The following is a 21,059-nucleotide window of genomic DNA, read 5'->3' as shown; positions in this document are numbered from 1 at the left end:
TAGATGAAATCAAACGCTCTAGATCTACTCTTATTATCTTTAAAAATCTAAATTTTAATCATTTTTTCTTCGGTTTAACTTAGATAATCTATTCTTCAAATTTCATTTTTTTAAATAGTAATTAATTTAGTAAATTTCAATACTCAAGATGTATATCTTTCTTCTATTTAAGACTTTCAACTTCGGGCAATAACTTAAGAGAGCTTTAATTCATATATTTTTCTGTGGAGTCTGTTGCCTTTTCAAATTCCCATAAAATCACGCTTAAACATATATGTTATTATTTCTTTGCTTTCATAAAAACTTCAAAAAAGAAATAAAAATAAAAATAAACCTGGTCTTCCTTTGTTTATAAAATTAAAGTTTTAAATTAAAAGATATATTTATAAAACGGAAAATGCTATTTAGACTGATAAAATTGATCGATTGTATTTTTTTTTACTTAATGTTTAAGGAAGTGATTATTAATGAATTAATATTTTTTTAAAAAATAATTAAAGATATTTAAAAAATAATTAAAAGAAAGACTAAAAACTAAAAAAATAAAGAAAATGCATTTGTACTTATTCGTACAATGGAGGGGCACCGTTATCAGTCCCCCTAGCATTGTCCTTATAAAAAAATATTTTAAATGAAAAACGTAGCACAATTATTTGGTGTGGTTATATAAATATGTTAAGAAAAATGAGAATTACTTGATTTCCAAAAAAATTCTATTTATAAAAATGATTTTATATTTGATTTATCAATCAAGTTTATTACGAATTGAAAATTTTTAAATAACCTTTTGCTTAAAAATCTACATTACCATTACTACGTCTAACCTGCCTACCATTCATAAAGATAAATAAATTTGCAAGTTAGAAAAAAATATTAAGAAAAAACTCGAAAAATGAGAACAAAACCCATCCAAAACCTCCCCTCCATTCGGACAACCTATTTCTATGTTCTGCGACACCAATGACGATAATGCTATCATCTCCTCTGCTTCTCCCTCCTCATTCCTTGTTCCTTACTCCGCCCCAATGTCGCCGTTTTCTTTCCTTCAAAGCTTTAAGCGTTTCACCCGTTACCGGCGCTTTTGCTTGCAGAAGAATGATAGGCACCAAAGCTTCCTCCTTCTACACCGTCAAAAGTGACCTCGACTCCGTCAACATCGCCGAAGACGTCACCCAGGTTACCTTTTTCCCCACTAGTTTAACGGTGTTATCCCTTTTGGTGGGAACATTTCCATTTGAAGGAATGAATGTGTCCTTGGAATTGATAATATTTGTGCTCAGAATTGTGGAGCTTCTTCGTTTACGGCTTAATATTCTTTTTGTTTGAAAACTCTACTTTTTTTTACCATAGTACTTGTATTTGTCGAACATTCAAAACTATCAACGTCATTGGCTTTACTCCTCAATTTTTTTTTTTGATAAGTAAAATAAGTATATATTCATCCAAAAAGTGTCAATTACAAAGAAAAGTTCTACTGCTCCCATCCTAACTAGGTGGGAACATTAGAAACTAGAATACTCCTCAATTTATCTTGATAGATTAATTTTTTTCTTCAATTTTTTCCATTCTGAAAAATGTCTTCTGTTTATGTATTTTGTGAAACAAGTTCAAATTCTGTACAAAAGTGTCGGAAATAATATCAGTGAAGTGCTGTAAAAAATGTTTCTGGTATTGGAAATTCAGTAACAGTTTGCTCAGACAAGAAAATGTTGTTGTTATCAATTAAATCTTAATATGTAACTAGTTTTGAAGTAGGGTATGTTTGGACACTCGGAGTATTTTAGAGTTTTGTGAATAGTAGTGAAATGGTTTGAGTAAAGATGTTTTATTGGGGTTTGAGAAATGAGAGAGACAAAGTTGAATACAAATATTATAAAGTTAAAAATTGTTTGAATATAAGTTTTTAATATTATTTTTGTTTTGGAGTTTGATTTTTGTGTTTTGTTTTTAAGTTTGTAAAAGTTGTATTAGTTTTTATTGTTTAGATAATGATTAGGTAATGATTAGATGAAAAATTTGAAAAGCTGAAAATTTAAAATTAAAATGTGTTTTGTGCTTGAGTGATGCTTGGGAATGAAATTATGAGAAGTTTTGAGAATTTTGAGTATTTTGAGAATTCTTTGCCTGTCCAAACATGCCTTAATGTTAGGAAAAACTAATCACGTTTCAAGTTTTTACTAATGTGAGTAAATTTGTTTAATAGTTGATTGGGAGAACGCCAATGGTGTACCTCAACAAAGTTACGCAAGGCTGTGTAGCTAATATAGCGGCAAAACTTGAATCTATGGAACCTTGCCGAAGTGTGAAGGACAGGTAATGGCATTTCATGCTGTGTCCAAACTCTTTGTTGGATTATTTACCCTTCAATCCAATCATCTGATGGTACACCATCAATCAGATGATTGGATTCTTTTTATCCATACAACTTAGGGACATGGCTGTTCCTGTAGTAGTTTTCTTTACAAGTAAAGTCGGTCATCTGGTAGCTAATCAAATTATTAATGGAACCAAAGGCTCCTGTTAATAAGTAATAGATGCTTTACGAAAAACTTTGTTCTGCATGTTTCCGACAGTTCCTTATCATCTGATAACTGAAGATACACAACCAACAAACTGACTTTATTGTCATATGTCGACATTTCAGAATTGGTCATAGTATGATATCTGATGCTGAGGATAGAGGGGCAATCACTCCTGGGAAGGTAAGTAGTGTCCTGGCTCACGGCTGTAATATGAAAAATTTTGGTATATCGATCAATATGTCTCCTGTTATTCTGAAGTTCCCTTTCAGTTCGTCTTATTTTTGTCCTTATTTTTGTCTCTGTAATTATGCAGACTATATTAGTTGAACCAACTAGTGGAAATACAGGACTTGGTATTGCTTTTGTTGCTGCAACTAAGGGATATAAACTTATAGCAACAATGCCTGCATCCATAAATGTTGAAAGGAGGGTTCTTTTACGTGCATTTGGTGCGGATGTTGTTTTGACTGACCCAGAGAAGGGTCTGAAAGGGGCTGTAGATAAAGCCGAACAGATTGTTCTCAGCATGCCAGATGCTTATATGTTTCAACAGTTTGATAATACTGCTAATACCAAGGTTTTCTTCTGTTTCTTAACCTGAAAGATGACATTTAAAGTTTTTGTTGAACATAATTACTTTTATAAATTTATATGTAGTATTCCTTTCATAAAATTACATTTTCAGCCATATACTAATGTTTTTTAACTTGCACCCCAAACTACCAAAGGTCTCAATTTGTACCATTGGTGAAAATCTGACCATTAAGATGAATAAAATTGGGCACGTAGGACAATTTAACTGTCGAAACTTTATCAAGGGTGCAAATTGAAACTTCTAGTAGTTTGGGATGCAAAGTGAAAAACATGTGGTAGTTTTGTGGGTGAAAGGTTTCCCCTTATTTTATAGGTAAACCTAAAAAAACATGTCGATACAGGATTGATCCTAAGACCTTACCCTTCTTGGTGTATATATTTTTTATCAGGGTGAGGTCAAAAAACATATATTAGATATGCAATGGTCTTACACCTAATGGCATCTCCTCCCTCATATACTAGGGTGAGGTGATAGGCATATATGCAAATGTAATGCAATATAATATGATTGAGATTTTATTAAAATCCTCATGCATGAATTACAGGTACACTATGAAACCACAGGGCCTGAGATATGGGAGGATACTATGGGTAGTGTTGACATCTTTGTTGCTGGGATTGGCACTGGCGGCACTGTTACAGGCACTGGGCGTTACCTGAAAATGATGAGCAAAAGCATAAAGGTTGGATTAGTCTTTTCTGAAGAAATTGGAAAATGTTTCGCGTGTTAATAAAATTATGTGTTATATATATAGACCAAAATAACTTATGCAGACTTCTTCTCATTCTGTTCTGTTACATTGTTTCTTTCCTCATTTTTTCCCCGTTTTCTGCTTTTTCTTTGGTTTTTCTCTCTTCAGTTTTCACTCTACTCTGGTTCATGGTTTCTGGATATATACACATGCACAGATACACAGAAAAATAATAATCTTGCTTGCACTGACAAATCTTATGATATCATACTGACAGATATTGCTTGCACAGTAAGTAGATTGTTAACATTTGTTGGTTTATGGTGACTGTTGGTGAGAAAATCACACCAGTTTTCATGAACTCTGCACTACTTTTCTACTTGCTTGCCAATGGACTACAACCAGAACGAAGGCACATATTATATACCAAGTCCTTCCTAGGCTGCATTAGCCAAAATTTATATAACATATGCTAGAGGTGTCTGTATTTGGATTTATCTACATTGGAAACAACAGAATCTTGCATTACATGTTTCCTGCCAAAAAGGCAGGGCGGTGGAGATGAAGGACTTCTGTCCTATCAGTTTGGTCAGTGGGGTATACAAGATCATTTTGAAGGTTCTTGCCAACCGTTTGAGTGTGGTGATGGAGAAAATTATATTGAAGTCTCAGAATGCATTCATTAGGGGGAGAAAAATCCTTGATTCAGTTTTAATTGCTAATGAATGCTTGGAAAGCAAAATTAGAGACGGAGTTCCTGGCATTCTTGTCAAGCTGGACATGGAAGAGGCTTTTGATCATGTTAATGGGGAGTTTCTTTTAATTTACTTGGGAGATATGGTTCTGGAGAGAAATGGTGCGTGGATCAGACATTGCATCTCGACGGTCAGATTCTCCATTTTGGTGAATGGCTTCCCCGCTGGTTTCTTTAATAGCTCTCGAGGTTTGGGGCAAGGGGATCCCTTGTCTCCTTTTCTCTTCATACTTGTCATGGTTGCTTTGAGTAGAGTGATTGAAGCGGCTGTTGATGGAAGTTTTTTGTCAGGTTTTTCGGTGGGGGACTCTCATGGCAGCTTAAAGGTCTCTCATCTCCTTTTTGCTGTTAACTCCCTTATTTTCAGCGACCATAATAAGGGACTTTTCAGCAACTCTCATCTCCTTCAATTTTATTTTTGAGAAATTCTGAGGGGCTTGTTATCGGACCATAGGTCATACCAAAACTTGATTCTAGACCCATTGCCCACCTCAAACCGAGTGTATCTAGAGAATGTCCGCTACCCCTCTTCTTATGTGCTTCCAAAGCCCCACCCCATATGGTCCACTCACCTCATTTGTGCACCATCAACCCCAATCCTCACCAAATCTTGAATCGATGACGGTCCTTCATAAGGCCCCCCTTTCTAATTGGTGCTTCCATAACCATTTTCCCAATAAAGCCCTATTCAAAGCCAAGATATTGCGAATTCCCATGCCTCCTTCTAAGATTGGAAAGCACACTGTGGACCATTTAACCAGATGGAATTTAAAATCATCATTCATCCCTCCCCATAAAGTCACGTTTTAGCTTTTCTATACGGTGAGCCACCTTCGTGGGAAGAAGGAATGGGGACAAGAAATAAGTAGGCAAGTTGGAAAAGAGTGCTTTTGATCAAAATTATCCTTTCGTCTATGGACAAGTACATTCTCTTCCAACTAGCCAACCTTTGCTCCATTTTTTTCAAGAGCCTCATCCCATATTGCCTTTGACTTGAAAGATGCACCCATAGGGAGGCCAAGATACTTCATTGGCAAGGACAAAGCTTTACACCTTAGAATGAGAGCCAAGTTCTCCACATTAGGAGCATTTATCACTCAGACCATCTCTAACTTTTCTAAATTTATGTAGTTCTCCACACTGGTATGAATAAGGGGTTGTTTGGATTGAGAGAGCCTCTCAACTCATGTCATGTCATCTAATTATTACAACTTTCTCAAACTCCCATACAAAATATAATAAACAATTCAACTTTTTCAAATCCCAAAACAAAAATAATATTAAAAAATAATATCCTAACAATATTTTATTCAACTTTCAACTTTCAACTTTCATTTCATCTCAATTTCACTATCCAAGACCAAACCTCCCTTAAATTAGCCTGCATAACTCCTCTCTTTCCAACTTTATGATCCATCTTAATAGGAATATCATTAGCCTTGACTTCCAGTATCATGTCTTCCTTGAGTAACTTTATTGATATTTATTTGAAGGATATAAGAGCTTTTGGCTCAAAATAAAAAGGAGCTAGGTTTTGTATGTTTGTGTGTGTATGCGTGTGCACTCTTGGACAATATGGGATTTTGGACTGGGTGATTCACTATCCAAACAAATTAGCAGAGACATATATTTTTCTGAAGAACAGATCTTCTGTTTGATGGTTAAGTTGAGAGTTTTCATTGTTTCTGGTAGATTTACTTCATCACAAAGGAAATGGGTCTTTTAGTGACATTGTTATTATAAACAGGAAATGGCCAAGACATTCTCGTCTGGATTCGTTTATTTAAGAAATATACTAAAGTGAGTAAGTACTTTTACTAAGTCAATTAAAGTCACACCACTATAATGGAATTTTTAAGTGGCACGTCTTGCAGGACCTTTAAATTTGAATGGCTTCGTCATATGCCTATTCAATCAGCAAGTGAAATTTAGCTGAAGCAGATAAGTTTTCTCTAAACATATAATGGTTGAAGCAAATAGAAAATGAACATAGTGGTGATTGGTTGAAACAGTTAATGTAGTTTCTTAAAAGCATGTTTGCAACTGTGCTTTCTTATTTCAAAGGGAAGATTTGGCCTTGCCAAGAACATGAATCAATCTCTACTAAAACTTTTTACATTTAAAAGAACTGGTGTATTAAAAGTACAGAATGGCCATCACAAACTTTATCAGTAAGACAATTGTAGCTCTAACCTTAACAGATTAAATATATATAAAGGAATTTTCTGACACCACGATATAGCATTCATCTCTACTTGATGATAAATAAAGCATCTGCATTCAGATATATCTGCATTTTGCTTTAACTCGAAGTTCAGAATGTTATATTCCACAAACCGGAACTCAAATTCTAAAATTTGTAACTGCAATCGTTTGAAATGTGGTATAATTATCACTGGAAATTACACTTTTCACCACATCCACCCGTTTTTCACTTTGCCCCCTTATTTACAACGAGTTCCAGTTTGCAACACTACTAATTGCCTTCACTTTGCACTCCCATTCAAATCTATCCACTAAGTTTTTTTCGCATGGTCAATCTTTTCCTTCATCTTAACGATTAGATCTTAAGCAAGGGTGTAAATTGAAAAATATGTCATTTAGGGTGCAAATTGAAACTTTTTGTTGTTTAGGGTGCAAGTGAAAAAGTGGTTGTTTGTTTTTTTTTTATGGGGATACATGGATGTATCTCTCAAATCTAATTTATCTTGTTGATTGTTTTTACAGAAATGTTCTGTTTCCTTTAATCTTGATTTCTTGTATCTGGATGACTGAATGCTATATTTTTCTTTGCTTAGATTGTTGGTGTTGAACCTGCAGAGAGAAGTGTAATATCGGGAGGAAACCCAGGTGAAAACCATAGAAATTTCTTGCCTTTTTTTTTTCAAAAAAGAAAAAATTAATCAACTCAATTTTCTTTTGTCGTTTATGCTTTAAAAAAGATGTGCGGCTTTCTGCTTATTGAATGCAAGACCTTTGTGCAGGTTATCTGCCAAGCATTTTGGATGTTAAAATTCTGGATGAGGTCATCAAGGTAAGGAAAATTTCTATTTTTTTTTTTTTTTTGCTTTGTTTTTGCATCTCTGTAAGTTTTTTTGAGTAAAATATTTTAATAGAGAGAGAAATAATTAACCAGGGATTATACAATAGGTTCTCCTAAAGATGGCTAGCAAAAGTTTAGTAAATCAAGCAATTCTAAATAGGTAGAAATATTACCAGGAGCATATATCCAATCATACAAAGATCTCTGGAATAGAATCTAGGCACATTCATTGCGAGGTCATTCAAGTCTTTTTTTATAGGTAAAATAAGATTTTATTGACGGATGAAAAAATAGGCGTAGCCAAGTACACATGATGCATACAATGAGAACACCTAGATACAAGTTAGGAACTAGCAATGCTGCCCACACCCATTTCTAATATTTTTCCACAACCCCACTCCATATGCACTCTTAACCTTCAGCTTACGAACTCCCAACCCTCTCTACTAGAAATTGGAAAGCCAACCTTGTCCCAACTGATAAGATGGAACTTGGCCTCGTCCCTGATTCCTCCCCACAAAAAGAGAATGGAAAATATTTTCGACACGAACTGCCCCACCTATGGGTAAGGAAAATAAATATAGAACGCATGTTGGAAGGTTAGAGAGTGCGCTCTTGATTTCTTCCCCCTTATGACAAATAGACCTTTTTCAAACCTGCCTTCTCTTAATCTTCTCTATTACACCACACCATTTCAAATAGCTTTCGCCTTATAAGTAGCCTGCAAAGGGAGGCCAAAGTATTCATGGGTAGTGAAGCAACCTTGCAACCCAAAATGCTTGCTAGACTTGGAATATTTCTCATGGCGCCCACCGGAACCATTTTGGACTTCACAAGATTCAGTTTCAATTTGCAGACAGCTTCAAAGCAAAACAAGAGTAAGAGTTGCCCTCAAAGATTGAATGTGGCCAAGATTTGTCTTACAAAAAAACAACGTATCATCTGCAAAAAGAAGGTGAGAAATATTGATAGAACCAAAGTTAGTGCTTCCCACTGAAAAGCCTGAAAGAAAACCACCTCAAACAACAGCTTCCAGCATGCGACTAAGTGTATCCATAATGATAACAAAGAGAAAAAGGAATAGGGGGTCCCATTTTCTCAGCTCCCGAGAACTGTTAAAGAAACCCACCAGAGAGCCATTCACCAAAATTGAGAATTATAATGTGGATATGCAATTCTCAATACAAGAAGACCATCTCTTCCTGAGTCCACATCTCCCAAGAAGGTAATACAAAAAATCACAATTTATATGATCATATGCATTCTCCCTAGAAGGTATACCTAACACTCTAGCTTTGATTCTGCTATCCAAGCATTCATTGGTAATGAGAATGAGTCCAGAATTGGTCTCCCTTTGACGAAAGCACGAAATCATTTTGGGGCTTCAAAATAATTTTCTCCATAACTGTGCTCATGCAAATTGGCAAGGACTTGGATATAAACTTATAAATTAAAAAAACTAGTGAGGCGATAATCCTTCACATCCAAAGCCCCGATCCTCTTTGGGATAAGAGCTATAAAAGTTGTGTCAAGGCTTTTCTCAAACTTCTGGAAATAATGAAGTTAATGAAAAATTACTCCCTCACAATGTCTCGACAAGCTTGGAAAAAAGCCGTGGAGAAACCATCCAAACTAGGAGCTTTGTCCTTAGCCATCCCACCAATCACATTTTGAACTTCTTCCACCTCAAACAGTCTTTCCAACCAATTGGGACTCAAAAGTTCAATAGACTCAAAGGTTGAGTCCCAATTGGTTGGAAAGGTTGTTTGAGGTGTCCACCATAAGTTGAGTCCACCACAAGTGTCCACCACCTGGTTTGCGTGAAGATAAGCTGTGGTGGACACCTGCAGGTAAGGGTACCTTCTCGGTTCACTCCTTCTATAAGTCCCTTACTTTGCTCCCAAACACTCATTTCCCTTGGAGAAGATTGTGGAGGAATAAGGCGCCTCCCAAAGCACTATTTTTCACTTGGACAGTGGCCCTGGGTAAGATCCTGACTACTGATAATCTGCGGAAGCGCCGGGTAATTATTCTAGAATGGTGTTGTATGTGCAAGAAAGCTGGAGAGATAGTGGATCATCTTTTGTTATATTGTGAGACAGCTAGAGCTTTATGGAGCGAAGTGTTTAGTCGACTTGGGTTAAACTGGGTGATGCCTGCTACAGTGGTAGAGTCATTGGCTAGTTGGGTAATGCTGGGTGGTGCGCCACATATCAAAGCTGTGTGGAAAATGGTTCCTATCTGCATTATGTGGTGTATATGGCGAGAGCGTAATGAGCGGACATTTGAAGACAAGGAGCGGACAATAGAGGAACTTAGAGCTCTATTTTTCTGCACCTTATTTCTTTGGGCTATTGCTATAGATTTTAATGGCCTAAGTGCACATGATTTTCTTGTTTCTTTTATAGCAAACTAGATAGGTTTTATCTCTTGTATACTACCTTGTGTACTTGGGTTATGCTTATTCCTATTAATACTACCGTTTACTTATATAAAAAAAAGTTCAATAGACTCGAAGGCTAAACCGTCAAATTTAGGCCTCCAAGTAAATTGCTCTAAGTAGTCCTTTTGGGTGATATGGTTTTTGATCTCGGCATGATTTGATAGGAGCATGATCGTCAATGTGAAGCATCTTAGCGGCATTGTTACTCCGATGAGATTTTTTTTTATTGGCACCGGGTGCCCAGTCCGATGGCCCTTAGAAATTGTTTGCAGCTGTAATTCAAGGAGGAATTCCCCCAGGCCCTTAGAAATTGTTTGCACCCAAGGGTTCGAACCTTAGACCTGGAGGGAGCAAACCACCAAAAGGAAGGCTCTTCTTACCACTTGATCCAACCCCTAGGGGTTCCTCCAATGAGAATTGGTGACCCAATGAAAGATCTTGGAGCACATATTCCCTTCTTCCAGCCATAGAGTTTCAGATTTCTGTCTCCACAAAATCTCTAGTAAGAGCACCTTCTCGAACTCTGAAGTAATATAAATTTTCCTCGAATCTCCTAAACCGAAAGTGCACCAATCTCCTCCCTACCCTCCAAACCTCGCAATTCCTCAAATAGAGACTTTGTTTGACTATCTACATTCCCAAAGACATCCACATTCCACGTCTTTTGGTCCTTTTCATAGCTTTGAGCTTACCAGCCAAATATAAAACTCATAGTGCCCTCAATCTGATAACATTACCACCATTGTCTCACATTTTCCATAAATCCATCAGCTTTTAACCACATTTTTAAACTTGAAATACCTGTGGCCCTCATGGATACCCCCACTATCCAGCTGATAGTGTTGATAAAAGTGCACTTAAAAGTGTGCTTATGTGCAAAGTGTAAAGTGCCAAGGATGAAGCGCTTTGCTTGCCAAAACTGCATATTCAAAAGCTACTTGAAGTGTGCTTTTTGATGCTTTTTGTGTGAGCTAGAAGTGCAAAAAAGCATGATTTCGTAATTAGATTAAAAAAATTATAAAATATCATTTCAAGACCCAGAAAATGATGTGAGCAAATATTCTTAAATATTTATAGTTGATGTTGAAGATCATTTACATACCATGGCGCCACATGTTGTCAGATGTGATGTATATGCTTTGAACTTGATATAATAGTCCAAGTTGGCTTTCTAGATGGATTGATAATTGATTACGTTAGAATAGAAGTCACTACCTACAATTCTTGAGCTTTTTTGGTCATGGCCTCTTCGGTATATTTTGATTCAACCATGTACTTTAATTTGATTATGGGCATTAAATAATTATTGTTATTATTATTCTTTTGATGAGTGGCTATCAAGTATCATTGTGTAATATCAAGCAAAGCACAAGAGAATTTTGTAAAAATGCCCTGTTTAAGTAAAGCTCGGCCACCATGTGGGTAGCCTAGTTTTGGCCACACTATGGGGGCCATTCCAGTCTTTTGTTTTTTATTTTTTCTTTTAAGTTCGATAAATCTAAATAAAAAACTTTTTTATTAACAAAATTTAATTATGATTATTTAAAAAATATGTTTTAATTATTTTTAAAAATTAAAGTTGGCACTTGGAATTTTGTGAAGCTGTCACTTATTTTGTTTAGCATTAATGGACATCAGAATCAACAAAGGGTCCTCTTTTTAATTAATTCATGCCACATGGGATTATTTCTCACAAAACTCTATGGGATCTTAAACATAGTGCCCCATATTACAAGGGGATTTGACCAAAATTTCCAAAATTTATGTATTTTGTTGATTTATTGATTTTCATGTTTTATTACTCTAACTATTGAGGTAATTAGAGAGTAATAAAACTCTCCAACCTGCATGACCCAAAGCTTAGGAACCACATCTTTTTTTTCTTTCATACTAATTATCATACTTTGGGGCCTTGGTCTTGGGGTATCACTCCTTTCAAGGTCTAAGGTTCAATACCTTATGGGTGCAAACAATCCTTTGGGGCCACACTCCTTGGTGAAAAGTCAGCGATTTAACCAGTTCTATGTATCGAAACTTCCGAGGGTGCGGTGCATGGGACTGGGTTTACTCTGCAGGGGTGGGGCCGAAGGGCCCTACCTTGGAGAGGATCCCCGACATAAAAAAAAAAAAAAAATTATCTTACTTTGGATAAAGTACAAACATATATATATATATATGTATTTAGTATATGGTTGTGATTGATATCTGAATATCAGTTGTGCTTTTCATTTTGCACCTTAAGTATTCCTTGAGTTGATTTTGTCATCAAAGCAGTTTATAATCGACTGGAAAACGTTTACTATGTCTTCCTAGATTTGAGTTATCAGCAGCTTAATGGAGTGTTCCCATTCATTTTATAATAATAATCTGTCTTTCTGATCACTTACTGAGATACATGATTTTTCCTGGATTATAGTTTGGAAGTACTCTCACCTACACCATGCAGAAAAATGTTGTTGTTTTATTTTTTATTTTTTATTATAAGTGCTTCAGATGGTTAAAAATCTACCAGCTCTTTATATATATATATAAATATATCTATATATATATATATATAGATATATATAAATCTGCCAGCTCTTTGCCACTATTAAATGGAATCCTTCTATTATTGTTCAGTCCTTTTAACTTATTGTAACCCCTATTTTAAATATTATTTTATGCTTTTGATCACTAGAAGCAAGGGGACTAGCATCTATCTTCTTTCTTCGTTCACCCTTACCGTTATGGATGTGAAGACTTGTCTTTTAACATTTCCAAATAGATTCTAAAATACTAAAGTAATTTGCCTCATTAGCTGCTTTTTAAAAATCATTTTCTCAGGAGCCATTTGTCAAATAACATATATATATATATATATATATATATATATACCGGTAAAGATTACCCAGATTTAATCGGCGGTTATGAGGTGATGGATCCAAATAGCATTGGATCTATGGCATTGAACTTTAAGGTCTTAATCTTTACCAGCATTTTCTTCTGCAGCTCCTGCAACTTTTCTCCTGCTGGTCTTTTCCAGCAACTAAGGCTCATAACAGCGAGCTATGGGTGCAAGATTTAATACCTAATAGGTTAAAAAAGGAATATAATGGAAATGAGAAATATGTCAGATTCGTTTCATTCTTAATATGACAGTCTCTTATTGTGAAGTTATTTGTTTTCAAATATTAGTCACATGAATTATCTCATTTGAAATTTCTTTCAAACTTGTAGGTTACCAACGTTGAAGCTGTTGAAATGGCAAGGAGATTGGCATTGGAGGAAGGTTTGCTGGTAATATATGAATATTTGTCTGTAGAACATTTAGAAAAGTACCAATCCACAGAACTACTTCAGTCTAGTTTCAAACCAATTTGAAATATGGACCAGTTCACTTTTGAACTAGTTTTGGTTTATATGCAGTTTTTATGACACAAAAAAAAAAAAAAAAAAAAAAAAGAAGCAGTTTTTATAAACTGAACACTAATTACATTTGTCTGTTCTGCTCGTATGTTTCCCCTAATTTCAATGCAAAAACTGCAAATCAGGAACCGTCTTCATGTTACACAAACTTTGACAAACCTAAAAAGTTGAAGAAAATTATATTATTTATAGCAGGGTAAGTTAGCAAATATACCCTAAAAAGTTTTCTTCTTTCATCTTTTGTTCCTGCATATTTCCTATATCCTTGTTCCCTCTTCCGATTGGCATGGCCATTTGAGAAGAGAAGCTATAGCAGGACTTCTTCTGGAGCAAGCTGGGCGTAGAGTTCAAATTTCACCTAGTAATCTGAGCCAAGGTGTGCTATTCGATTTGCAAGGGAGGTTTGGGAGTTTAAAACTTGTTTTTGTTTAATTGGGCCCTTATATGGAAGTAGCTATGGCGTTTCCACATGAGAGGGAGGCCATTTGAAAGGCCGTAAAGAACTCTAAATTTGGTTGTGCATGGGGCGAGTGATGTTCTAATGAGGTAGAAAGGCAAAATGAGGTGGCGTTATGGAAAATGATTTGTACAGTCCTATGCTGTATAGTATGTGGTAAATGATTTGTACAATCCCAAGATGTGCAAGTCTTGAGCAGTCCCTTTGAAAAAAAGTGGGGCACACTTGGGACCCCATATAAAAAACCCCAATTTTTCATGGGTGGGTCTTAAATTTTTTTTAAAAGGGACTGTGTGGGTCTTATACACCCTAGTTGTATCATTATTCCTATAGTACTGCAATGCGTAGGAGGCATCAGTGACTCTTTTATTGGACTTATCCAGTGGCTTCCCTAGTTAGAATATTAGCTTTTCTTGCGTGGCCCATAGTTTTTCCTTATAGCTTAGGATAGTAACTCCTTCCTTTGGATGGGGGTTTGGCTGAATAAAGCACTTTGAGAGCAGCTTTCTTTGATTAGAAAGTTTCCTCAGGGAAGACCCTTATTATGGATAATTCAAGAAATATCATATATTGTGACAGAGTCGTGTTATATGTACAGAAAGACTGGGAGATTCTGTTGACCACTTTTTACTTCATTATGAGATTTCTAGTGCCTTATAGAGTGATTTTTTCAGTTGGTTGGCTTGGCTTGGCTTGGGATGATTTGGGTTGTGCCATACAAATAGTAGACCATTTTTCCAATTCAAGAGTGTTATATGCAAAAGTGATGATGCTACCCATCTGTCTAATTCAAGGCTTGAAAAAACAATTTGAGTCAAGCCGATTCAAATATGAACCGATTTTTGTGAACACTTTGAATTGTTCACTGAACCGATTCAATCAATTGATTCAGACCGATTTGAACCGATTCAAAATTGTATTTATTTTTAAGTTGTCTAGCAACTGGGTTTTTCTTTAATTTTTTGTACAAAAATATGATAGAACTAAATATATATTAACTTTTTCATCATTGTATTCAATAAAAATCGTAGAAAAATTGAAAAATAAAACATTTAGTTCTTTATTTTTTTTAGTTGAACAAAAAATTAAGGAGATGAATGAGTATTTTATATTAAATGTATGGTTGTACATAAAATACTACATTTTGCATGTGTTTATAAACTTAATGGTCTTTATATTTTTCGTATACAAGGCAAAAAAAAAAGTCGACTATTGAGGTTAAATACATAAATTACATATTTATTGAAACTATTTAGATTCATATCATATTTTTATTGAAACTAGTCAATAAATTTATATTTTATACTCTTTTATACATGATATAAAATACTTGAATTGCATCAAATATGATTTTTAATACTTATCAACATTGAAATATCTGATTCAAAATTGTCATGAATTGCCCGATTCATTGAATTGGTCCTTACCCAATTCCGATTTTTTGAGCCTTGGTCTAATTTGATATCTTCCAAGGAGAAGAGATATAGAGATTTGAGGATCACGAGTGGATGGAGCTTAAATTTTTTATTTCCTGATACTTTCTTCCTTTGGGCAGCTTCTATGGATTTTAATGGATTTATTTTTCATTTGTTTTTCTCTCCTTTATTTCTTGATTGGTGTTCATCTTTGTATATTCCCATGTACTTGGGAAATGTCTTTTAGTTTTTTTTTTTGATAAATTCTACATTTACTGGGCCATAAACTATCTTTTTTATTTAATGGCTAGGAGATTAACTTCAGGTAAAAGAATTGATCTCCAGTGATTTTTTGTTTTTTTATAATTATTATTTTTTTCACTTGTGGGAAGCTTCTTTCTAAGGTGCCATGTAGATTTAAACTTCATCTTCTGTTCTTTGTTTTAAGCTAGCTGGCTATCACAATGTCACTGCAATTGTGAAATGACATCCTCTCTCCTGTCTTTAATCTTTAAGCTGGTTTGATAATTTAATATTTACTACCTTTACCCAGGTTGGTATATCATCAGGAGCTGCTGCAGCGGCTGCAATAAGTTTAGCCAGAAGGCCTGAGAATGCTGGAAAACTTATTACAGTGAGTGCTTATAAAAATTATTTGGCAATGATTGAACATATTACTAATGCTACTTTTTTTGAATCAAAGAACTTCGTATATTTCATCTGTCAAGAGTATAACCAGTACAATTTAAATCCTTACAAACTTGTAAAAAAATAAATTCTGGACATTCATCTATCCATATCTGATCTTGTTCTATACTTAGAGCATTTTTAGCAAGCAAATGAGCTACCCCATATCCTTCTCTTCCTATATACTGCACTTCCCAGACATTTCTTCCTTTCAGTATTGCTTTGATATTCTCAATAATGTGGCCTCCATACGACAAGTCCTCCTCCTCACTACTAATGTTACTTGTAGTATGGAACATTCATTATATATAGAATCATTCAGCATCACCAATCTTCTCACGAGCTCATGAGTTGGAGATACATTTTTAACACTTTTATTTTTTCATGACATGTCCATTGAAGGTTATATTTCCAAGCTTTGGTGAGAGGTACATTCCCACTGTTCTTTTTCATTCTATCCATGAAGAAGTAAAAAACATGCCACAGAGATAGCTTGAAACTGTTCCAGAAATTGAGCCTACCGGAGAATTGAGTATTCTCATACAGCGGAATGGAAAAGATGCAACTGTATTCTTGTAAAAGGTAAATACTTTTCTTGGTTACACTGATCAAGTATACTCAATCATCCAAAAAAGGAAAAAGAGAAAAGTTAGGATTTTAAGTCGGAATTCCTAGGTCAATTAATTTTTTAATCCTTTTGCTGAAGCAATTTTTCTTTGAAGGCACAGTGATGGGAGGCTAGGCTTAATAGCAATGCAAGGGTCGGCTGAATTTACACCAAATTACTCTTGAAATTTTCTTTTGGATATTTGGCTTGGCCTTGCATTTTGTATTCATTTTTTCCTTTTCATTTTACTCCAAGAACAATGCTTCAAGTATTGTTTATGCATATTGGTTGACTTGTAGTTCAACTGGTATGTCCTCAAAAGGGAAGATGAGGTTGTGGGTTCTAATCCCCCACGTAGGTATAATCTTTGTATTGGAACATTAGCAGCAAAATGTTGAATGGAGGAAGGATGATCCAAAGCGTAGCAAAGGAACTCATAAACATTTCTTTCTACCAATTAGGCCTGTAAATGGTTCAATTTTTTATCTGTTGAGACTGATGCAATCGGAACTTATTAGTGAAATTCTGATCTGATTGGATCTAATATCTGCCAGAGATATTTATAGTTCCCATTTATTTCTGACTCCTAAAGGTTTAGGCATTTGATCAATTTGTCTGGCACTTATTTACTCTTGAGCTCGAGCCGAGCATCATGTTGTAGTTAATGTAATCAAATAAACAATTCCAGTTCCATTTTTTTTTTTTTGAGGTTGAAATTGGTTCTGCAGACCAAGTGCATTTAAGGAACTCGGTTTTTCTTGAAACAAAGTGAATAATAAATCAAGCGAGAACTTTAATTTATCTTTGTCCAAGAACAATGGGAGGATGAAATTTTTAACAAAGCTGTCCTGCCCTTGATAAGGAAAGGAGGGTTGGACTGCCTTTAAATTAATTTCAGCATTGTCTGAGATGAGTTGAGGTTTAAGTAGCCTAAGCCATGATGGGTTCGTTTAAATTTGCATTTTGTAACACGTACTAGAGCTATCTTTCGTACTTATTCATGTATATGGTTTCGTGTACATATATATATATATATATATAAATGATTTGTTAAGAGACTAGAGCTCTAGTAAATGAAATAATGAAATACTTGAACAGGAGAATTTTTAAACTTAATTAGGGTGGATGAATCAATCAAGAAAGGTCCCTAATAAGATGATGAATAGGTATAGGACAATCAAATGACTATTATGCAATCACTTTCATCCTAGCCAGAAGTGGCCCTATTTTCTACATTTATGGTGTGGCTATTAATTCGTAAAAAGTACTAATATAAGGTAGACCTAGGCCCTCCAATCAGATGAAGGAAATGAGAGATAGAGGACTATGTTACTATTGTGATTCCAAGTGGAATCTAGGACACAAGTACAAGAATCCTAAGTTGTTCCTCATAGAAGAAGTGGATGATGGGGATGATAATGTGGTCGAAGAAGCGGATTTAGTACCCCAAGCTAAAGAAGGGAAAGTGTTGTTGGAGTTTGCTGAGGTGGGCTCAAAACCTGAAATATCCCTCCATGCCTTAATTGGGTCAACTAGCCCTAGAACTATGAGGGTGAAAGGGAAGGTGGCTGGCTAGTGGGTAGTGATATTAATCGACATAGGCAACACTCATGATTTTATTGACACTACAATAACCAACAAATCTAAAATTATTATTTCTGAGGAAGATGTGGTGAAGGTAAGGGTGGCTAATAGTGTGCAGTTGGTAAGTGAGGGTAAATGCAAGGGAATCAAGGTGAACATCCAGGGACATTTTGTCACTTTGGATTTCTTTCTATTGGAATTGGTGGGGTGTGACATGGTATTGGTTGTTCAATGGCCACAAACCCTAGGCATTGTTTCATGGAACTTCAGAAAACTTACCATGCAATTTACCCTTTAGGAATAGAATATTGTGTTACAAGGAATGGTGTCCATCCAGCTGTTGGAGGAAAGCCCCTGCAACAAAATCAGCAAGTTAGAGAGGAAGGGTGTAATCTTGCACCTGATGAATGAACAAGGAAGTTTTACCAGTGTGCAATCCTGTCTCGAGCCTATATAGAAGATATTGGACCAGTATGAAGATGTTTTTCAGGAGCCCAAGGGGTTACCTCCATTCAGGGCTCAAGATCACTCCATCAACTTGTTGCTAGGAACAAAGCCTACGTCTGCGAAACCCTATAGGTACCTTTTTTTCTAGAAAGATGAGATTGAAAGGATCATTTAGGAACTGTTAAATTTTGGGGTGATCCAACCAATTCAAAGTCCTTACTCTCCCATTTTATTAGTGAGAAGGGCCAATGGCACATGGAGGATGTGCGTGGACTACATCGCCTTGAACCAAGTAACTAAAAAGGATAAGTTTTCCATTACAGTGGTGGAGAAATTGTTGGATGAGTTAAGTGAATCTAGGTTGTTCTCAAAACCGAATCTGAGATCCGGGTATTACCAAATTAGGGTGAAACTAGAGGATGTGCACAAGATAGCCTTCAGGACTCATGAAGGCCCATTACGAGTTCCTAGTCATGCCCTTTGGGTTGACTAATGCCCCATCTACATTCCAACACCTGATGAATGAAGTTTTCAAGCAATTCCTAAGGAAGTTTGTGTTGATATTTTTTGATGATATCCTAGTATATGACAAGGATGAAGAGGAGCATTTACAACACCTGTAGCTCACCTTAGAAATCTTGAGAAGGCATTAGTTTTTGCAAAAGGGTCTAAATGTAGTTTCAGGTGTTTAGAGGTGGGTTAGTTGGGCCATTTAGTTTCTAGCCGAGGGTGAGAACTGACCATGAAAAACTGAAGGCAATGGTCGAGTGGCCCCAACCCAAGACCAAAAAATCCTTAAGGGGTTTTCTTGGCCTAGGTTTGGATGATGTACAAGTTAGGAGAGTGTCTATGGAGTCTTGGAATCCTTGGAGTTGATTTGAAAGTGTTAGACCATGAATATCAAAAGTTGGTTCATTTTGAGCTAGTCTTGGTATTTTCCTTGTTATGATGAGTTTAACTATTTATGAAATGCGTTTTTGATGTTTTAGCATGATTTTAGAACTAAAGATGTGACTTTTGAGAGTTGGTAAAATCAGTTTATGCATTTATTTTAGGCCTTGGAATGTTTCGGCCTAAGCATGTGTCTCATGGTTATGATTTGTTTTAAATTTTTTTGAGTTGATATTTGGATTTAGAATAAAGTTTACACAAGGAATGTAAATTTTGGTAAGTTTTAGACTTCATATGCAAAATCTTTATTTTAGGGGCAAAATTGTAATTTCTCACAAGTAGAGAGGTAGCTTTGCAATTTTAGCCACAAAACTTTAGCTTTATGTGTATTTACTGAGATATTCTAATATTAGAAATATCTCATTTGAGTTCACAACTTTTTACACCTCGCTATATGTACGCTACATATCTGTAAGTTAGCCTTTAATGTATCTATAGTATGCTTATGTATGTTTGGTGGAAAGATTTATGCAAGTTATGTCCATGTTTCCTTCAAGTTTATTAAATTGAATTATGTATGCCATGCCATATTGTTATATATATTAAGTATGAATATCTATCACATGTCACGATCATCATGTCATGAAGCATGTGTTTATGAGTAAGTTAGCTTCTAAGTATTTTTACATATGTATGGTGGTAAGGCTACTATTGTTTATATTCATGTCACTTATGCTTATTGTAACCATTATCATATACCATGCCACGTCATCAATCAATTGTTGCACGTCTATCTATTACACGAATGCTATGTCATTTGTTATATATTTATCTGTTACACGAATGCTACATTATCCATAATATGTTTACCTGTTCCACGAATGCCATGTCATATGTTACACATTCGTCTGCTACATGAATGCCATTTCATCTATTACACATTTATTTGCTACACAAATGCAATGTCATCTATTACACATTTATCTGCAACACAAATGCCATGTAATCTGTTATATGTCTATTTGTTACACGACTGCCATTCCATCTGTTACCTGTTTATTTGTTACATGCCATGAATGCCATGTCACCTTATTTACTTATATGTCATCTATTACATGATTATCTGTTACATGCCATGAATGCCACGTCATAAGCATGCAAGCTTGCCACAAAAATATTTCTAAGTCATGCACGAGTTATTATATCATGACTCCAATGCTAGGATGAAGATTATTATAGTGGAACTCCATTGTCCACGCTGGAGTGTTGAAATTGGATGTGGAATCCCCTCGGTTGACAAAGTATAGTCAACAGGCTTTGAATGAGACCTAAATAATTGGTTTCCGGAGTGAAGTCATGGCACCGAACATCGGTGGTGCCGAACTTTTTACAAGTACTTAACCCATGGTAATGGTTATTTTGAACTACCATTAGGGAATACTCTTGTAATTGTTAATTCATACTATTTGATTTTCCCACACTAAATACTCTCGTAATTGTTAATTCGTACTATTTGAG

At 35.4% G+C, this 21,059-nt stretch overlaps 1 protein-coding gene across 2 annotated transcripts; it reads left to right on the top strand.

Annotated features, from left to right (window-relative positions):
* Positions 1–900: 900 nt before the first annotated feature.
* LOC109007430 (S-sulfo-L-cysteine synthase (O-acetyl-L-serine-dependent), chloroplastic-like) lies at positions 901–17,043 on the top strand. Of its 2 annotated transcripts, none has more exons than XM_018987103.2 (11): positions 901–1,176; positions 2,204–2,313; positions 2,645–2,702; positions 2,836–3,099; positions 3,662–3,799; positions 7,361–7,412; positions 7,547–7,596; positions 13,265–13,324; positions 15,879–15,959; positions 16,415–16,594; positions 16,741–17,043. In XM_018987103.2, exons 1-10 carry the CDS (start codon positions 961–963, stop codon positions 16,502–16,504), a joined length of 1,119 nt encoding a protein of 372 aa, XP_018842648.1. In that variant the 5' UTR covers positions 901–960; the 3' UTR covers positions 16,505–16,594; positions 16,741–17,043. The 2 variants fall into 2 exon arrangements, with proteins under 2 accessions (XP_018842648.1, XP_018842647.1); XM_018987102.2 differs by having other exon boundaries at positions 16,735–17,043.
* Positions 17,044–21,059: the final 4,016 nt, after the last annotated feature.

This window comes from Juglans regia, chromosome 3 (assembly GCF_001411555.2).
Source record: "Juglans regia cultivar Chandler chromosome 3, Walnut 2.0, whole genome shotgun sequence".
Classification (NCBI taxonomy): domain Eukaryota; kingdom Viridiplantae; phylum Streptophyta; class Magnoliopsida; order Fagales; family Juglandaceae; genus Juglans; species Juglans regia.
Note: the sequence above shows the minus strand (reverse complement) of the source record. Positions and strands in the feature narration are given on the sequence as shown.